Here is a 19,428-nt window from a genome sequence, read left to right on the forward strand (position 1 = left end):
CGTAATTCCGGCTACTCAGAAGGCTGAGGCGGAAGGATCGCCGGAGCCCAGCAGGTCGAGGCTGCGGTGGCCGGGAGTGGCCACTGCACTCCAGTCTGGGCGACAGAGTGAGACTCCAACTCAAAAAAAAAAAAAAAAAAGAAAAGAAAAAGTATTCTTGTACAGCAGTCCAATGTGTTTTTTTAAGCTAAGTGTTATTACAAGAGTCAAAAGTTTAAAAAATTAAAAATTCATAAATTTTAAAAGGTATAGTAAACTAAGGTTAATTTATTATTGAAGAAATTCTTAAAAAATAGTTAGTTCAGCCTAAGTGTAGAGCATTTATAAAGTCTATAGGAATGTCTAGGCCTCTATAATCACTCACCACTCACTCACTGACTCAGAGCAACTTCCAAGCCGGCAAGCTCCAGTCATGTAAGTGTCCTATACAAGTATACCATTTTTTTCTCTAATAGCATATTTTTACTGTACTTTTTCTATGTTTAGGTACACAAATACTTGCCCTTTTGTTATAACTGCCTACAGTATTCAGTACAGTAACATGTTGTACAGCTTTGCAGCCTAAGAGCATTAGGTTATAGATGTCACATAGCCTGGGTATATAATCGGCTCTGCCATCTAGGCTTGTGTGAGTACAGTATGATTTTGGCACAACAACAAAATCACCTAAGAACATATTCCTCAGGACATATCCCTGTTGTTAGGCAATGTATGACTATCCTAATTTAAATATGTCACTCAATCTCAAGTATCAGTGTGTAAATTTTGTTCCAGCATGGCTGCCTACATAAGAATGGAGAAATGTTAACCTATCTATTCAACTCAAATACCTTTTTAGTTTCATGACCATTAGTGGGCTATATAAAGTCAGGAATAACTTGTTAAAGAAGAACTGTATTTCTTAATTAGTAATGTAAGAAAAAAATTAATTAATTTATTAACTGATCTTTCACACTGCAGATATTAATAGAGATCCAAGCTGGTTCTTGTGATCTGGCCAAAGAAGAGAGGCAGTCATGCCTGGAAAGAAATTTATAAACCAGACTTCAGATATCTATCAAGGACCCAAACCACTTGTTAAGTTAATTAAGACCCCATGACTGAATTACAGACATGGAAGAAGCATTTGCTAAGCCAGGGTCCTCTTTAAAATGAAAAGTAATGAGAAAGTGTACATATTTGTGAAAATTCATATTTCTATTATTGACAATTTCAATTTTACAAAAGCAGATCTTAGTTTTAAAATAAATGACTAGTGCTGAGACAAACATTTCACATTTTAAAACATACTACAAAAGTACAAAGAAGGAAAAGTCATGGTTCAACATTGATATGAAAAAGATCAAACAATTAAAATAACTAAAAGTTGAATATAAAATAATAATACAATCTTAAAGTATATTAACACATTTGAGACTGGCAAATTTTTCACTGTCCTACCACTGGTAGTGGATGAAAATAAAAGAAATCTGAAGCTAGTTGCCACAAACTTCTGTCATTAAGCACAAGTGAAATGGCCTTTTCTAAATTGTCACCTTTTTCACAATACAGCTGAAAGTTGCAGATATATCCAGTATTTGCCTCAAACACCACTCTGACTAGCATTCTGTACTTTGTATTTTTATTCGGATTTTAAACCTGAAAAGAGTCTTCCATGATGAGGCATCATGGACTCATCCAAGCAAAGTTCTTGCTCAGGTTTGTACATGGTGTTGAATTTATTTAAAACATAATTTATTACGGGTTCAATTTTGTATAACTTGCTTGGATTTGACTGTATTTCTTCATTATTGGAAAAATGCAAAAACCTCAAAATTTGTAGAACTATATTTCATGACATTATTTTTGAAAAGAAATGCATCACAATTGATGGACATCTTGACTAATAATCATGTATTGTAGTTTTCTTCACTTGTCCCATCAAAATATTTAATGCTAGAAATTTTTTCATCTCAGACACTGTAGTATCACTCCACCTTTATTTTTATTTTTATTTGTGGTGCATCTGATCATAATACAGTTTCAGTTACAATCATTTCCATAAAATCATCTCCAATAAAGTCCAACAACTTCAATTATACTTTGAGGAGCATTTGGAAATACCTTGTCACCGGGATTACCAATAAACACTTCTAAGTTTCTTTTTGGATCATATTTAGTCCACTCAATGTCTGATTCATTCTCACCAGTACTAGATTCACTGTCATACATTATCTGCGTTATATTTCTTCATTCACATTGCATCACTACATCACTGTCTCACTATCACTTAATAAGTTCACTAGATTCACCTTGGACCTCAGAAATCTTATCAATATATAGATCTTCATTTTCCATAATTATGGTAATTTTTTTTTTTTTTTTGAATTGGAGTCTCACTCTGTTGCCCAGGCTGGAGTGCAGAGGCACACTCATGGCCACCCCAGCATCGACCTGCTGGGCTCCGGCGATCCTTCTGCCTCAGCCTTCCAAGTAGCCAGAACTACAGTCACGTGCTTCCATGCCTGGCTAATTTTTGATTTGTTGTAGAGATGAGGTCTTGCCAAGTTGCCCGGGCTGGTCTCAAACCCACGGGCTCAGGCAATCCACCCATCTCAGCCTCCCAAAGTGCTAGGATTACAGGCTGAGCCATAGAGCCTGGCTGTAAATTATTCTTAATGTTGAAGTATGAAAGCCTTGAAATATTAAAATACAGGTATACAACACTAAGCGAAATAAAATGACCAACTTGCAATTTTTACCAACTACATAAATCAATAACAACATTGCACAGTCAATATAAGATAATTATCTCAATTAACTTTCTCCTTGCCTGACTACTCATTTTCAAGCAAAATATAATTAACACATATATGTGACAATGTAAGAGCATTCAGAAACAGAATTTGCAAAGACGCAAATTCATGTCAGTGACAGCCAGGAACAGAATTTGGAACGACATGAATTCATATCAGTGCTTGTGAATGAGTTAATAGAAACACAGTGCCCAAACACAGTAGGCTAATAGTTTTTATTTATTAAACCACATCTGGCCGGGCTTAGTGGCTCAGCCTGTAATCCTGCGCCTTTGGGAGGCCAAGGTGAGTGGATTGCCTGAGCCCGCGGGTTCAAGATCTGCCTGGGCAACTTGGCGAGAACTTATCTCTACAATAAATAAAAAAAAAAAATTAGCCGGGTGTGGTAGCACGTGCCTGTAGTTCCAGCTACCTGGAAGGCTGAGGCGGAAGGATCGTTGGAGACCAGCAGGTAGAGGCTGCGGTGGCCGGGAGCGGCCACTGCACTCCAGTCTGGAAGACAGAGTGAGACTCCAACTCAAAAAAACCCCCCCAAAAAAACCCCACATCTGGAACACTAGGATCAGAACTTAATATGCCATTTTAGTTTTTAGAAATTTCGTTAGGTAGGTCTTTCTAGAAGAGAAGCAAACCAGATGGAAGAGGGTTTTGAACCCAGGTCAAATAAGAAAATCATTCATGCGTTCAACAGATACACAATAAACACCTAGTAGGTACCAGATGCTGTTCTAGGAGCTCTGAATTCAGTATTGAACAAGCCAGATAAAACTTCTGCTCTCATCAAGCTAACTTACTAGTGAGGGAAGACAACTAAAGAACTGATAAAGACACTGGACTGAGTATCAAGAAACCTCAGAACTAACTCTAGCTGACCATTCACTAACCAAGAGACTATAATTCATTTAACATTATTTGGTCCTCAGTTGCATTAGCCATAAAAACAAACCAAACACACGACATTTTTAAAGAAGGCTAAAAGAATAAAATCTCTTCCAATCCTAAAACTGTATAAAAATAAAAAGAACCCTAGGAGTACAGGATAACATTGTATCTGCAGGGCTGCCTTGTGGAAGAATCATAAGTTTTCTTATAGAGCTCCAAAAGAAGGCCAGGCGCATGACTCACATCTGTAATCCCAGCACTTCGGGAGGCCAAGGCAGGAGATCACCTAAGGCCAGAGTTCCAGACCAGCCTGGGCAATATAGCAAGACCTTGTCTCTACAAAAAATTTAAAAGAAATAACTTCAAAAGAATCAATATGGCTGGAAGTGAGAGAGACATGAGTCTATCTTGGTTAAAGAGAAAATTTTCAAATAGTTCTTTCCAACAAGTGGTTGTAAAGCCTTGAAACATAGATTCTTTTTTTTTTTTACAAACTGAATTTCTTGATTGCTACTTCTGCAGCAAGCTAAAGGCTCAGGTTTATTAGAGTCCCAAATCATCTGAGGCAATACAAATGAGTGACAAACCACTGAACATATCATGTAACGCAGTGATTCTCAACGGGAGGTGATTTTATTCCCTCGGGGACACATTAAAAAGTCTGGAGACATTTTTGGTTTTCATGACTGTGAGGGGGTAGGGATAGGGAAGTACTGGCAACTGGTGAGTAGAGGCCAGAGATGCTGCTAAACACGCCACAATGCACAGGACTGCCCTGTACAAAAGTAATCCATACTTCCATATCTGTTAATTGACTATTAACCCACCAAGTTTATGAGGAGTGACATTCTAAAATGAGGAAATTCTAAAATGTCCTTATTCTAAAATATCAGTTCATATTAATCTGCCAATTATTTTCTCTGATAAAAATATCAGTCAGAAAGTTGTCCTTTAGCCAAGATGAACAAATATATATACATACAAAAAACCCCACAAAAATAAGAAGCTTAAGAATGATTTTGAAAATTTAATGTATATTGATATTGCCAGAGAACAATTAGATATAAAAACTAAATTTTTATCACAGGTATCCTTAGGCCAAAAGAGGAAATTCTCTCTAGCTATGGCTTTTATAAAATAATGATCAGTAGTATAATATGTAGTTTAGAATCAGTTAATAATTATGGCTAAGTAGCAAAATAACTTCTAAATGAGAACATCTTCAGACTAGATTGTCTTTGTTCAAAAGAATTATTTAGTTTCATTTCCTTTTAGTCCTCATAAACAGCAAATTATAGAGAGCTGGTAAACTGGATATTAAAGTTAAATAGAAAACGAATATTAACCTTCCACCAATTCCTGTTATTGAAGGCCATTCATTTTCTACCAGAAAAGTTAGTCAAAATGAAAAGTCAAATAAGTTCTAATTTCCCAGAAGATCTCTGGAATAAATAAATAGGTCAATAAATATTTTTAAACAATTTATATCAAGTAATTTTCTAATTGAAAAAGAGGTATCTAATTAAATAACATTTAAATAGCTATTATTTATGCTTTCTTCTTCAATCAAGTTATATCTATTTGAAAATTTTTCAACTTAAAAAAAAATTCAGTACTTGGCATTATAAAAACTCACCTAAAAATAACCTTACATTCTGAAATATACTTAATAAAATAACACTGCGCTGATCTTTTGGCTATAATTTTTTTAGGTTAAATAATCCCAAAATATATGGTATATATAACTTCTCTATTTGAATATCTAACATAAACAATCCTCAGAAATAATTACTGACAACTGGATAAGAGTGAACCACAACTATATAAAATCAAAATATTTTACTGACTAAGGGAACTTGGAAAAACAGAAGCATGCCAGGGAGGATGCTATTTATATTATTTCTTAAGTGTGAAATGACTAATGTACTAGATAAAACCAACAGGTGAAGACATGCTACATTTTCATTTGAAATGACAAGATGTGACTATAATGGTAACTATACACAGAAAAGTCAAAGAAACCAAGGACTTTTCTGAGGTAGTTACAATGGGTCATACTTACAGCCACAGAAGCCCACTGCCATGCAAAACAGTGACTGGTTGGCATCTGATCATGTGAGCGACAGCAGCCAATAAGAATAGAAAATAAGAAGCAGAAGACAAAGCACCACCAATCAATGTCAAGAGTAGCCATGTATAATACTCTTGCTATACATAAACACCAAGAAATGATTTATACAATCCCATAATTATTGGTTTAAATTGATTCCATGAGTTTATAGTTACATATTAAGAGAAATAATCTGTTAGAACACCTAATTTGAAAACAGTCTGCTTTTAAGTTTAAACATAGTCAAACTTCAATTTCAAAGTGCCTATCATTTTTAAATGCTCAGAGCACATTTGCTGAAATATGAAATTTTTAAATTTTATATAAAAATTCTAAATTTTATTCCTAACTTCCTATGTGAAATACTCAGCAACTGGTGAGCTAAAATGTGCACTAACAGGAACCTTCACTCTAACCCAGGAGTCAGCTTCTCTTAATCATCCCCAAAAGGTAATCAAAATATTTTCATTCATGTAGAAAAGTTAAAGGAAAAAGAATCTTTAAAAAGAGAAGAAAATGTGAGATTCATTAAGACTCTATCAGCATTTTATTTAAAAATTCTCTCTAAGAAAAATAAGTTCAACTCATTGAAACAGTGGAAAACAATCATTAATAGGATTCAGTAATATACAACACACCACAACATAGAAAAGGAAGGACTCATTCGATTCTCTAAAATAATCAAAGCAGCTCAAATACAATAAAGACACTAAAAATGCAATTGAAAGAAGGTAAGATTCAAAACTCCTCACGTGTCTTACCGGTGCCATTCGTATTGCTGGGTGTGCTCCACAACCTTGCACTGCTTTATGAAGTGTTTCACCAAACATATTTCGAAGTTCGACAGAATGACAATACACAGCATCAATCTTGGGCCACCAATCCAATGCAGACTGGAGAAAATAAAGACCATAAGAAAAAAAAAGCACAAAATCACATGAGTTGTATGCTCTGATTATCACTGTAGTTTTAAGTTTCATCCTTTCGGCAGAAACCTTCTAAGACCATGCAAACACACACCATGATTTTGAAGTCTTCAAATGATGTCTTTAATTCAAACACCAACCCATACATGTTATATTTTAAAACATAACAATGAGCATGAGACAAATTGTCCACTTCATGAGCATGTGTATATGAGCTATCTTTTCTCACTGATAAGCTAATGAATTTGGGGGAAAAGGCCTTTAGAGAGGTAATTCTGTAGCCAATCTTTTTCTTTTTTTTAAAGTTTAATGTTTTATACAATTTCTATATAAATTTCTGTATTTACATATCTATACATGCATATATGGCATATACTTTCCTGGATAATAATGCTATTATTAAAACATGAAAAGAGATTAGTGGTTCAACACAATATTGAAAGGATATACGGAAAACCATTACTAATATGCTCACAAACAAGGAAAATTACAACATAAAATTAGTAAATGAGACAAAGCTATTAGTAAGTAAACATAATCGTAAATTGAGATGCAATGATGGCACAATACATTGGAGACTAACAATCACCATCAACAATGACAATCTGATGCTAGTTGAATTTTTTAAATATTTTACTTTAAAGATGTGGGGTACGATTCAGGATTTTTTTTTTTTGAGTTTCACTCTGTTGCCCAGGCTGGAGTGCAGTGGCATACTCATAGCCACCACAGTCTTGACCTGCTGGGTTTAGGTGATCCTTCTGCTCAGGCTTCTGTGTATCATCATGTCCGACTAATTTTTTGATTTATTGAAGAGACAAGGTCTCATCAAGTTGCCCAGGCTGGTCTCGAACTCCTAGGCTCAGGCAATCCTCCCACCTCAGCCTCCCAAAGCTCTGGGATTACAGGCGTGAGCCACTGCACCTGGCTGAATGTTTTTGGGTTGTTTTTTTTTGAGTTAGCATCTCATTCCATCACCCAGGCCGGAGTGCAGTGGCATGCTCACAGTCACTCCAGCATCCCGCTACTGGGCTCAGGCGAGCCTTCCGCCTCAACCTTCCAAGTATCCAGAACTACAAGCATGTGCTACCACGCCTGGCTAATTTTTTGATTAATTGTAGAGACGAGGTCTCACAGTTGCCCAGGCTGATCTTGAACCCCTGGACTTAGGCAATCCTTTTGCCTCAGCCTCCCAAAGTGCTGGGATGACAGGCTTGAGCCACCACAATCAGCCTATTTTATTTTATTTTATTTTATTTATTTATTTTTTTTTTTGAGTTGGAGTCTCACAGCCTCGACCTGCTGGACTCCGGCGATCCTTCCGCCTCAGCCTTCCAGGTAGCTGGAACTACAGGCGCGCGCTACCACGCCCGGCTGATTTATTGTAGAGATGAGGTCTCGCCAAGTTGCCCAGGCGGGTCTTGAACCAACGGGCTCAGGCAATCCACTCACCTCAGCCTCCCAAGGCGCGGGATTACAGGCTGAGCCACCGAGCCCGGCTGACAGCCTATTTTTAAAAGAATTATTTTCTACTTCAATTTAACCTGTGTAGCTTTGATGTCTTGTTTTTAGTCCCTATTTTATTTAAAGGTGTATCTTTACCTTTTACTTTTAAATGAATGAACTGACATATTACAAAAAATTGCAACTATAAAAATCACTACATCTATAAAGTTTGTCTATCATTTAATATAAAAATAACTGGATGAATTTTCACTACATATGCAGAGTTTGTATGAAGTGGAATGACTTAAAATACAGGCTTCCAATTTATAATACTCCTGTTATAAGAAACATCTGGAAGAATGATAACATATTCAAATAGAGATAAGAGGGACTTAATAGCTTCGCATTCCATTCCCAGATTCCTTCTTTTTCAAAACTATGCTAATTAAAATCTTAGCATTTCATTTCTTCATTCATAGTTCTCAGGACATTTTGCCTAGCATCAAGTTATATTATCTTAATCAAAACTATGGGTTACAAACTCTGTTTATTGGATAGTAAAATACAAAGCCAGTTTATTACACAGTTTGAATACTGAACTCCACTCAGGATGGGATTCCAAAGCTGTGAGGAAATAAATGCTTTTTTTTTTTTTTTTTTAACATAATGGTTGTTTATGCTTTTCCCTCAATTCTTACTTTATTTAATCTAGTTCTTACAAATGACCAAGTTTTAGTTTGGTTATAAAATGGATTCCTCAAACTCTGGGTAATTTGATCATCTGACTTTCCCAAAACAACCAATGCAACTTGATTTCCTTATATTTACTAAACCATACAGCTTGTGTTAATCAGCTCAAAACAACAAATAATTACAAAGGACACTGAATAAAAGGTCCTTATCATCCTACAGATCCCATAAAATCTCGTCAGAAACTGCTAAGCTGATGAGATATGCATGCCATAGAACATCCTGTCCAAATCACTGTGCTATTTTGCTAGCTGTTGAAATTGTATTTTGGTACCAGGTGCACCCTGAAAAATAACTTTAAGGTTTAAGATTCAGGGATCGTCATAATTTTCATATATATTCATTCAATATATTCATTCATTTTTAAAAAATACATTTTCAAATAAAATAGGCACAAAAACTTGACATCACATGGTTGCTAAAAAATTTAGTATTTTAATCAGTTATTAATGTGTCCTTTTTGAAAAGCGGTCAATTAAAAGATGTACTTTTTTCTTTGAAAATACTAAGTTTATTGCCAAATGGCAATATTCATATATTATGACCAAACTATGTAGAAATTACAGTAGAGATTATTTAAATAATTTTCTTTTCTTTTTTTTTTTTTTGAGTTGGAGTCTCACTCTGTCACCCAGACTGGAGTGCAGTGGCCGCTTCCGCCCACCGCAGCCTCGACCTGCTGGGCTCTGGCGATCCTTCCGCCTCAGCCTTCCAAGTAGCCGGAACTACAGGTGTGCGCTACCACGCCCGGCTAATTTTTTGATTTTTATTGTAGAGATGAAGTCTCGCCAAGATGCCCAGGCGGGTCTTGAACTCGCAGGCTCAGGCAATCCACTCACCTTGGCCTCCCAAAGCACGGGATTACAGGCTGAGCCACCGAGCCCGGCCTAAATAATTTTCAAATGCCTTGGAAATAACCCTCCAACTACAACCACTCAGTAGAAAAAGATAATTTCACTCTCAATATGTGAACTATCTATAAGTAAACTACAATAAACTGTCATAAGAGAAAACTAGAAATAAAGTACTAAACCAGCTATAGCACGTACCAGTGATGGTTAAAATAATTGGTTCATGTATGTGTATATTACCTTTTACATTTCACAATTACATATCTAATTTAACCTTTAAAAGCCTATGAAGATTAAATATATAACACAGATCTCATAACTAAAATTCTTCTTATAGCACATCATAATAAAAAAGGTGACAGTATAAGTACCATTTTAGCAGCTGCTAAAAACTTGCATCATAACAAAATTCAAATAGTGGATATACTTTAAGATTTCCTAAAAAGCAACAGTAAAATATTTTAGATATGTAAGCACAGTACTTATGAATCGAGTATGAGTATGTTTCAAAAAAGTAATATAAAACTTCAAACACCATTCATTACTATTTATACACAAACCCTCAAAAACACATCAGTAAAACTTATCTTATTTGAGAATGTGATCATTTTTTAAAAATGTGTGAACTGGCTAAAGAACCATGGAAAAAGAGAACGTATGACGTGCATTGAACCAAGAATCATTTAAAAAGAAATCTTACACTATGAATGAATTTAAGGTCCAGAGCCCAAATATCTAGAAAAAACTTCAAGATATTAAATATTTCCATAATAAATGTCTTCAGTGAGACTATAACAGTCAATCTCATAATTATGTATATTTACTTTATAAATAGTCCTTTTCAGTCAGAAAGTACTTCAGGTTCACTATTAGCCTCAAATCAAGGAGGAGAAAAACCCTAATGAGAAACAATTTACCAAGCAATTGATAATCATAAAGTATCACTAGCTAAGAAACATTTTTAAAAGATACTTTGGTCTAATATTTATATTCCTTTTCAGCTATTTCACTGAAAAGTTACTGATGCTAATATTTAAAAATTAGTCAATATAGTAGTTTTCATTATAAAAACAGATTTTCATATTGACTTGACCTCTGCTACAGACATATTCCACCCTTCACACATGCAGTGCTTGTTAGAGTATAAGAGGATGCACAACCACTGTCACCAAGAACACTGAGGCATGCATGAAGGATCACTCCAGGCATGCTTGAAACCCAAAAAGGAGCAGCTCAGCCACTTACAGCAGTGCCAAGTCCATGCTTGAAAGTGCTCTATATAGTCAATTGTAGACAAAAATATTTCACAATTAAAGTAACTAACCACAAAGTATCAAATATATATATACACACACATACTTGGCTTTATTAAATATAAATGTTAAGCATTTATGAAAACTATCCACTCAAACAAATGGAATACTTTTAGTATTAAGAGCCAAAAGGGGAGAAAAGTAATAATATTTTATTTTTAAATTACACATAAACCTGAGAGGGAAAAAAAAATCTTTTTTTTTAATGGCCTTAAGTAAACCTTGAGGATACAATGTCCTGGTTCATAATACTGACAAAAGTACAGTAATTTTTTAAAAGTTGTTAATACAAACATACCTTACCTACAATCAGACTCCTTAAACTTGCCCTTTTGAAACAAAGAGCATTCAATGCTACTTCTACCAGTAACTTAACTCGGTGATAATCAACTAAGGGAAGCATTGTTCCGACAGGCATTTTTACTTGTTCCTAATGATTAGGGATGGGGGACAAGGCACAACCAATATGTAGTAAGATGAGGGCCTGTGATGCTAAGTATCCTGCAATGCACAAGGCAGTCCTGCACAACAAAGAATTGTACTCCCAAAATGATACTAACACCCTATGGAGAAAAACTAAATGTGTCACTAAACACTTTTATCAAAAGCTATTTCTCCCCTGCAGGAATGGATAAAAGAAAATGTGGACAGCATTTGTATAAAATTATTATCTGAGGTCAGTGAGGGTGGGGGATTATTCCAAACTCACCAATGACACAGTCATAAAATGCAATTTGATTATAAACAGGACAAATATACTAAGTTATCAGTGATTAATGTTCCTTTTAAGGAAGGAAAACAGGACAAAGTTGACCTATTTACAAGTAAGTGTGAATATCTACCATTGGATAAAAGTGGACCCATGGAAAATAACACATAACAACCTTCAAAATATGGTTGTTCATAATTAGAACAGATTTTAAAAATCCACAATGCAAATCTAATAAGATTTTGCTCTCTTTCTATTTAATGTATGTACATCAGAGTTGAAGGTTTTACAAGTACCTTTTAATGTGTTCCCTTACTTTGTCTGATTTGACTTTGTATCTTGTGATCACCTTTTTAAGTATGTTAATATTTCATTTTGTTTAAGGAGGGTTAAAAAATACGATCAAATAGAGTCTAATCATTTTGTCAATGTGCCACACTGGGCCACAGGATAAATACTATTAATTTTAACTTAAGTTGTAAGGTGACAAACCAATGTATCAAATGTTGTATAAGGGCTAAGAGTATTCAAATAACATGTGAAGAGCTTTGGGATGAAAACATTACATTATATCTTCAGTGGCATTATTCTCAAGGACTTCTGATCTAGTAACATGTTTTAGGTTTAATCTTCCAAAGGCTATTATTAATTCCATCATCCTCAATAAGGTCTCTCAGGTCAAGGTTAAATATGGAAAACACAAGCTGGGGTGGCTCACACTTGTAATCCCAGCACTTTGGGAGGCAGAGACGAGAGGATTGCCTGAATCCAGGGGTTTAAAGCCAGCCTGGGCAACTTGGCGAGACCTCGTGTCTACAATCAATCAAAAAATTAGCCAGGTGTGGTGGTGCACACCTGTAGTTCCAGCTACTTGGAAGGTAAAGCAGAAGGACTGCCTGAGCCCAGTGGGCCAAAGCTGCGGTGGTCGTGAGCGTTCCACTGCACTCCAGCCTGGGCAACAGAGTGAGATTCTGACTCAAAAAAAAAAAAGAAAAATGTGTATTAACTACTGGATAAAACCACCTTGGAGAAAACTTCCTATACCATACAGAACCTTTTTGAAAACCAAGAGTATATTTCTTTAAAATAATTTTAAAAGAAAATACACAAAGAAAAAATTTTTTTAGTAATTTAGCAATACCTTTTGGACTTACATTGGTGATGATTCGATGGAGTGAATTTACCAGCACATAGTGAAATGTGGAAGGTGAATTCTGAGCCAGGCAGATCTATGCGGTAAAGGAAAAAAAGTAGATTATTTCTATGATAAAAATATTTAGTAACACAAATGCAGACAGAAAGAACAGCCAACAGAACATTTTTTAAAAACAGGATAAATGTTTAAGTGTTAGCAAATGTTTACGGTCTTGAAATTAACATCAATATTAAAAAATACTGAAATAAAGGTGAACCTATTCAACTCTCTAGTCTTTTCACATTCAGAGGAGAACAGCATCAGTAAACACAGCTGGATAAAAACCAATGCTCTTACCTTAAAGTGTTGGTTGTTGTGAGGGCTTATACGAAAGCAAGAAACAAGGCAATCAATCATCAGGTCCACATCTGCTGGCTGACTGCCTCTTGAGAATGGTTTACTTGGATTAAAAAGCAGGTTCTATAAAAATCCCAATAGAAAACACAAGCTTTTAAATAGCCATGCAGTTTTTCTTTACTAATATGTGATAACATCAACCCGTTACCCACATAGATGGCAATAATAGTTGCCAGGAAAAGTACAAACCACAGTTCATCAGTCTGATACAACTCTTCCACTACCACATATGATTCCTTGGAAGCCCTAATTTCCGTATTATTTTAAATCTGTATCTGTATGTTTATGCTAATTTAATAAAACGGGTTAATTCTGTGTCTTTGCCTTTTCAGTCCACTCGGGCTAATGAGCATAGCAACAACAAAAGCCAAGTTCTATGAATTTATTATCAAAGAAGATGACTCAGAACTTTAGAGTTAGCAATGATCTTGGACATAATACTTATATTAGAAAATTATTATTCATTTGATTTTCTTAAAGTCTGTAATAGAGAAAGAATAAGCAGGTTACCTTAAGATCAACCACCATGGACTGAACAAGCAGGAAAATGACAGAGTTATCTTCCCAATTGATGTAAGTACTTGCTTTACACAGTTTGACACAGGCAATTGCAGCACTTTCTGTCAGCTGCCTACTTCCTCCATGGCCAGCAAGAGCTTTTCGTAGACTGTCCAGAAACAACTTCTAAAGAATTCAGAAACAGCAATAAAATATGAAGTTTCTTCTATATCAGATTTGTCTAATATATAACAAATTAACAGCCCCTAAAACTCATACTATAAGGAATGCATACTTTATGACTTTCAATTTCATAATTTAATAGTTGTCATTATTTAAATTTTTCTCAAATACAGAAAAGGAATCTGTTCTCTATTTTCTTTATTGAATGATTAGAGGAATATAAGAAACAGTTGTTCCCAGACAAGATCGTTAAATTCCCAAGTTTGAATTCAGCGGATTATATTCTTTTTTTGATATTTAAACTCTAAATATTATACCATCTTGGCTATGGTCTATGTCAAACTGTTTCATCCTTTTCTAACACTCTAGGCTATATTCAACCTTCAGCCTTCTAAATAAAAATATATTCAAGGGTATTCTGTTACTCTAAATTGTTTCTCAGAAAAAATTACCCATTCTTGTGATCTCAATCCCTCTTTACAGCTCTCTGACAAATTTCTTCCCTTGGTTTTTCTCTTAAATTAAAATCTCATATCTCAGGCTGAGGTGGAAGGATCGCTGAAGCCTAGCAGGTCGACACTGGGGTGGCTGTGAGTGTGCCACTGCACTCCAGCCTGAAACTACAACTCAAAAAAAAAAAGAAACAAAAAAACCCCTCGTATCTCCACCTACACGTATTCTCAAATGTAACATGTCAAAAACTATATTCATCCAACACCAGCAGAATACTCATTCTTTGCAAGTACACATGGAACATTCTCCAAAACAGATCGTTATGTTGGGCCACAAGTCTTAATACATTTAAAGAAATTGAAATCATATAAAGTATCTTTTCTGATTATAATGGAATGAAGTGAAAAACCAACAGCAGATGGAAAACTAGAAAACTCACAAATATATGAACATTAAACAACACATCCTTTGAAAACTAATAGATCAAAGGAAAAAAACAAAGAAAATTTTAAAATATCTGAGACAAATAAAAATGAAAATACAACATACCAAAACTTACAGGATACAGTGAAAACAGTGCCAAGATGAAAATTTATAGCTATAAACACACTAAAAAATAAAAAAATTCTCAAATCAATAACCTAGCCATATACCTCAAGGAACAACAAAAAAAGAGCAAACTAAACCAAAACTGGCAGAAGGAAAGGAATAATAAAGATTAGAGCAAAGACAAATTAACAAAGACTAGAAAAACAATGGAGAAAAATTACAAGACCAGAAGCTGATTCTTTGAAAAGGTCAACAACATTGATCTTTAGTTATAAACTGATTTTTAAAAAGAGAAAAGACTCAAATTACTAAAGTCAGAAATGAAAGCAGTGATACTACTAATATTACAACATTAAAGGTATAAGACAATACTATATAAAATTATATGCCAAACTGAATAACTGAACAAAATGGACAAATTCCTACAAATATACAATTTACCAAGACTGACTCCTGAAGAAACAGAATTATAACTTGTAAGAAGATGAAGTCAGTAATGAAAAACCTTTCAACAAAGAAAAGCCCAGGATCAGGTGGCTTTCACTAATAATTCTATCAATCATTTAAAGAAGAATTTCCACCAATCCTTCTCAAACACTTTCAAAAAATTAAAGAGAAGGGAACACTTCTTAACTTATTCTATAAGGCCAGCAATACTCTGATACCAAAGTCAAACAAAGACACTACAAGAAAACTACAGACTAGTATCCCTTTAAATATCCCTTTAAAATTTTGATGAAAAAATCCTCAACAAAACATAATAAACCAAATTCAGCAACATATTAGAAGGATTATACACCATGACCAAGTGGAACTTACTGGAGGAGTACAAGATGGTTTTTAAAGAAAAAACAAAACAAAAATGAGGCTGGGTGCAGTGGCTCAAGCCTGTAATCCCAGCATTCAGGGGTTCAAGATCAGCCTGATCAACATGGTGAGACCTCATCTCTACAATAAATCAAAAAATTCACCAGGCGTGGTGGCACACACCTGCAGTTTCAGTTACTTGAAAGGCTGAAGCGGAAGGATAGCTTGAGCCCAGCAGGTCGAAGTTGAGGTGGCCATGAGTATGCCACTGCACTCCAGCCTGGGCGACAGAGTGAGATTCTAACTCACCAAAAAAAAAAAAAGAAAAAAAGTAATACACCACATTAATAAAATAAAACAAAATCCCCACATGATCATCTCAATTAATGCAGAAAAGGCACTTGACAAAATTTAACACCTTTCATGATAAAGCCAAGCAAGCTAAAAACAGGACATTTTAACATAATAAAGGCCATACATTAAAAACCAATAGCTATCAACATACTCAATGGTTAAAGACTGAAAGTTTTTTACTCTAAAATCAGGAACAAGGTAAGTATACCCACTTTTGTCACTTTGATCAATATAGGACAGAAAATTCTAAACAGAACAATTGGGCAAGAAAAAAAAGTCCTACAAACTGGAACAGGAAAAAGTAAAATTATCTCAATTCACAGGTGGCATTACCATACATGTAGAAATCCCTAGGGATTACACAAATTTAGACTTAATAAACAAATTCAGCAAAGTCATAAAATACAAAATCGGCACACAAAAATGTTTGCATTTCTATGCACAAGCAATAAACAATTCAAAAAGGAAATTAAGAAAGCAATTCCACCTATATTTGCATCAAAAATAAAATGCTTAGAAATTAACCTAATTAAGGTGGAAGTTTTGGACAATTAAAACTACAAAACATTGCTGAAAGAAATTAAAGAAAACAGAAATGAATAGAAAGCTATCTCACACTGATGGACTGTTTGTTTGAGTAGGAGTCTCACTCTGTCACCCAGACTAGGCTCAGGTGATCCTTTCACTTCAGCCTTCCAAGTAGATAGAACTATAGGCGTGGGCCACCATATCCAGTTAATTTTTTTATTTATAGTAGAGACAAGATCTCGCCATGTTGCCCAGGCTGGTCTCGAAGTCCTGGATTCTGGCAATCCTCTCGCCTCCTCCTTCCAAAGTGCTGGGATTACAAGCATGAGCTACTGTGCTTGGCAATAGACTGTTAAGGTAACAATATACCCCAAAGCAATCTACAGATTCAATGCCATCCCTATCAAAATCTCAACAGCATTTTTTGCAGAAATAGAAAAACCTATCCTAAAATTCATGTGGAACCCCAAAGAGCCAAAACAATCTTGAAAAAGAAGAAAACTGGAAGACTTACACTTTCTGATTTCAAAACTTTACTACAAAGCTATAGAGTAATCAAGACAATGTAGTAGTGGCATAAAGACAGATAGACAGACCAACGGAATAGAATGGAAAGCCTAGAGAGAAACCCTTGCACATATGACCAGATGATTTTTGACAAGGATGCTGTGAACATTCAGTAGAGAAACAACAGTCTTTTCAACAAATGATGTTAGGAAAACTGAATATTCAAATGCAAAAGAATGAAGTTGGATCCTTCCATCATATACAAAAGTTAACTCAAAATAGATCAAAGACCTAAACTTAACAGCTTAAACTACAAAACTCCTAGGAAAAAAATATAGGAAAAAGTCTTTTCAACCTTGGATTTGGCAATGATTTATTGTATATGATACCAAAAAAGCAAAGGCAACAAAAGAAAAAGTAGATAAACTGAATTTCATCAAAATTAAACACTTTTGTGTATCAGAGGACACTATAAAGAAGTTGAAATAATGAATGGAAGTATTTGCAAATCATATATCTAAAACGGGATTAATAATTCACAATATATAAAGAACTCACACAACTAAAAAGTAAAATGTAAAGATTTACAGATACTTTATAATTTTTCAATGAAAACAGATGAACTAAACCATTACCTCAAGGAATAAAAATAGAAGTAAAAGTTAAAAATTAATAAAACAGAAAATGTTAAATTCTGAAAACAAAGGCAAAAGGCTAGATGTTAAAGACCAATAAAACAGTAAACATGAAAGAGAAAAAAAAAGAAATGAGGAGTTATAAACATGGATAATGAAGATAATTATAAAAGAATATAGAAATATTGTAAGTAAATCTTATCTGTATTTTTATAAGTCGAATATATATATATATATTATGTACAACTCTGTGATGATAAAATCGAAAAATATATTTTCTAGTAAAGAAGAGCAAACTATCAAAAGTGACTTTTTTAAAAAAGACAGAAATTCCTCAAAAAATATAATTAACATATGATCCAACAATTCCACTTCTGGGTATATAGCCAAGAGAACTGAAAGCAGGGTTTTACAAGGGTACCTGCAAAATGAACATCTGTATCCCTAACCCTGAATTGTACCCCACATCTTTAAAATTAAAAAATTAAAAGTAAAAAAAAGAAAGCAGGCTCTTGAAGTTATAAAGAACTCACATAACTAACATGTGTACACCACGTTCATAGCAGCATTACTCATAACAGCCAAAAGAAAGAAGCACTCCAAATATCCGTCAGCAGATAAATTTGGATAAATAAAAAATTGGAATATATATATGGTGAAATATTCAGCCTTAAAAGAAGGAAATTCTGACATGCTACAACATAGACGAACATTGAGGACATTATGCTAAGTGAAATAAGTCAGTCAAAAAAGACAAATCCTGTATAATTCCATTTATATGAGGTACCTAGAGTAGTCAAATTCATAGAGACAGAAGGTAGAAGAGTGGTTGCCAGGAGTTGGTTGGGAGTAGGGGAGAACAGGGAATTGTCTCATGGATATAGAGTTTCAGTTTTATAGGATGAAAAAGTTTTGGAGACTGGCTGTACAATGTGAATTATACTTAGCACTACTAAACTGTATATTTTTAAATGGTTAAGATGATAAATTTTATATGTATTTACCACAATCAAAAATTTTAAAAAGAGGCCAGGCGCACTAACTCTTGCCTGTAATTCCAGCACTTTGGGAGGCCGATGCGAGAAGAATTGAATTCGAGACCAGCCTAGTCAGCCTGGTGAGACCTCATCTCTACAATAGTTTCTTATTAGCCAGGTGTGGTGGCACACACCTGTAACCCCAGCTACTTAGAAGGCTGAGGTAGAAGGATTGCCTGAGCCCAGCAGGGTGTGGTAGCCATGACCATGCCACTGTACTCTGGCCTTGGGTGACAAATTGAAACTCCAACTAAAACAAAATATTTTTTAAAGAGACTAGAAAAACTATATAGATCTATAAGAGAGATCATAAAAGGTGATCAATGAGTTATTTTAAATAGACAGCAGATACATAGACTGATTCAAGAAATATCCACTAGAAATCAGGATTAGTACTTGACTCAGGAGGATGTTTTGATATACATTGTAAAATGAGTACCACAATCAAGGTAATTAACATATCCATCACTTCACACATTTTACCTTTTTTTTTGTTTGTTTGTTTTGAGTTGGAGTCTCACTCTGTCGCCCAGACTGGAGTGC

At 34.7% G+C, this 19,428-nt stretch overlaps 1 protein-coding gene across 3 annotated transcripts in view; it reads right to left on the reverse strand.

The window, feature by feature from the left end:
- The window catches only part of NF1 (neurofibromin 1), a 200,159-nt gene that overhangs the window by 155,105 nt on the left and 25,626 nt on the right, over nt 1–19,428 (reverse strand). For 2 of the 3 annotated variants that reach the window (XM_021718895.1, XM_021718894.1), the window contains exons 8-11: nt 13,845–14,018; nt 13,275–13,397; nt 12,937–13,011; nt 6,549–6,680 (exon numbers count right to left, since the gene is read on the reverse strand). In XM_021718895.1, the coding sequence (XP_021574570.1) occupies nt 6,549–6,680; nt 12,937–13,011; nt 13,275–13,397; nt 13,845–14,018 (504 nt within the window). Of the gene's footprint in view, nt 1–6,548; nt 6,681–11,005; nt 11,036–12,936; nt 13,012–13,274; nt 13,398–13,844; nt 14,019–19,428 lie in introns of all 3 variants that reach the window. The other variant, XM_021718893.1, reaches the window with a different exon arrangement.

Source organism: Carlito syrichta, unplaced genomic scaffold, assembly GCF_000164805.1.
Source record: "Carlito syrichta isolate Samal-C Ts95f unplaced genomic scaffold, Tarsius_syrichta-2.0.1 Scaffold313978, whole genome shotgun sequence".
Lineage (NCBI taxonomy): Eukaryota > Metazoa > Chordata > Mammalia > Primates > Tarsiidae > Carlito > Carlito syrichta.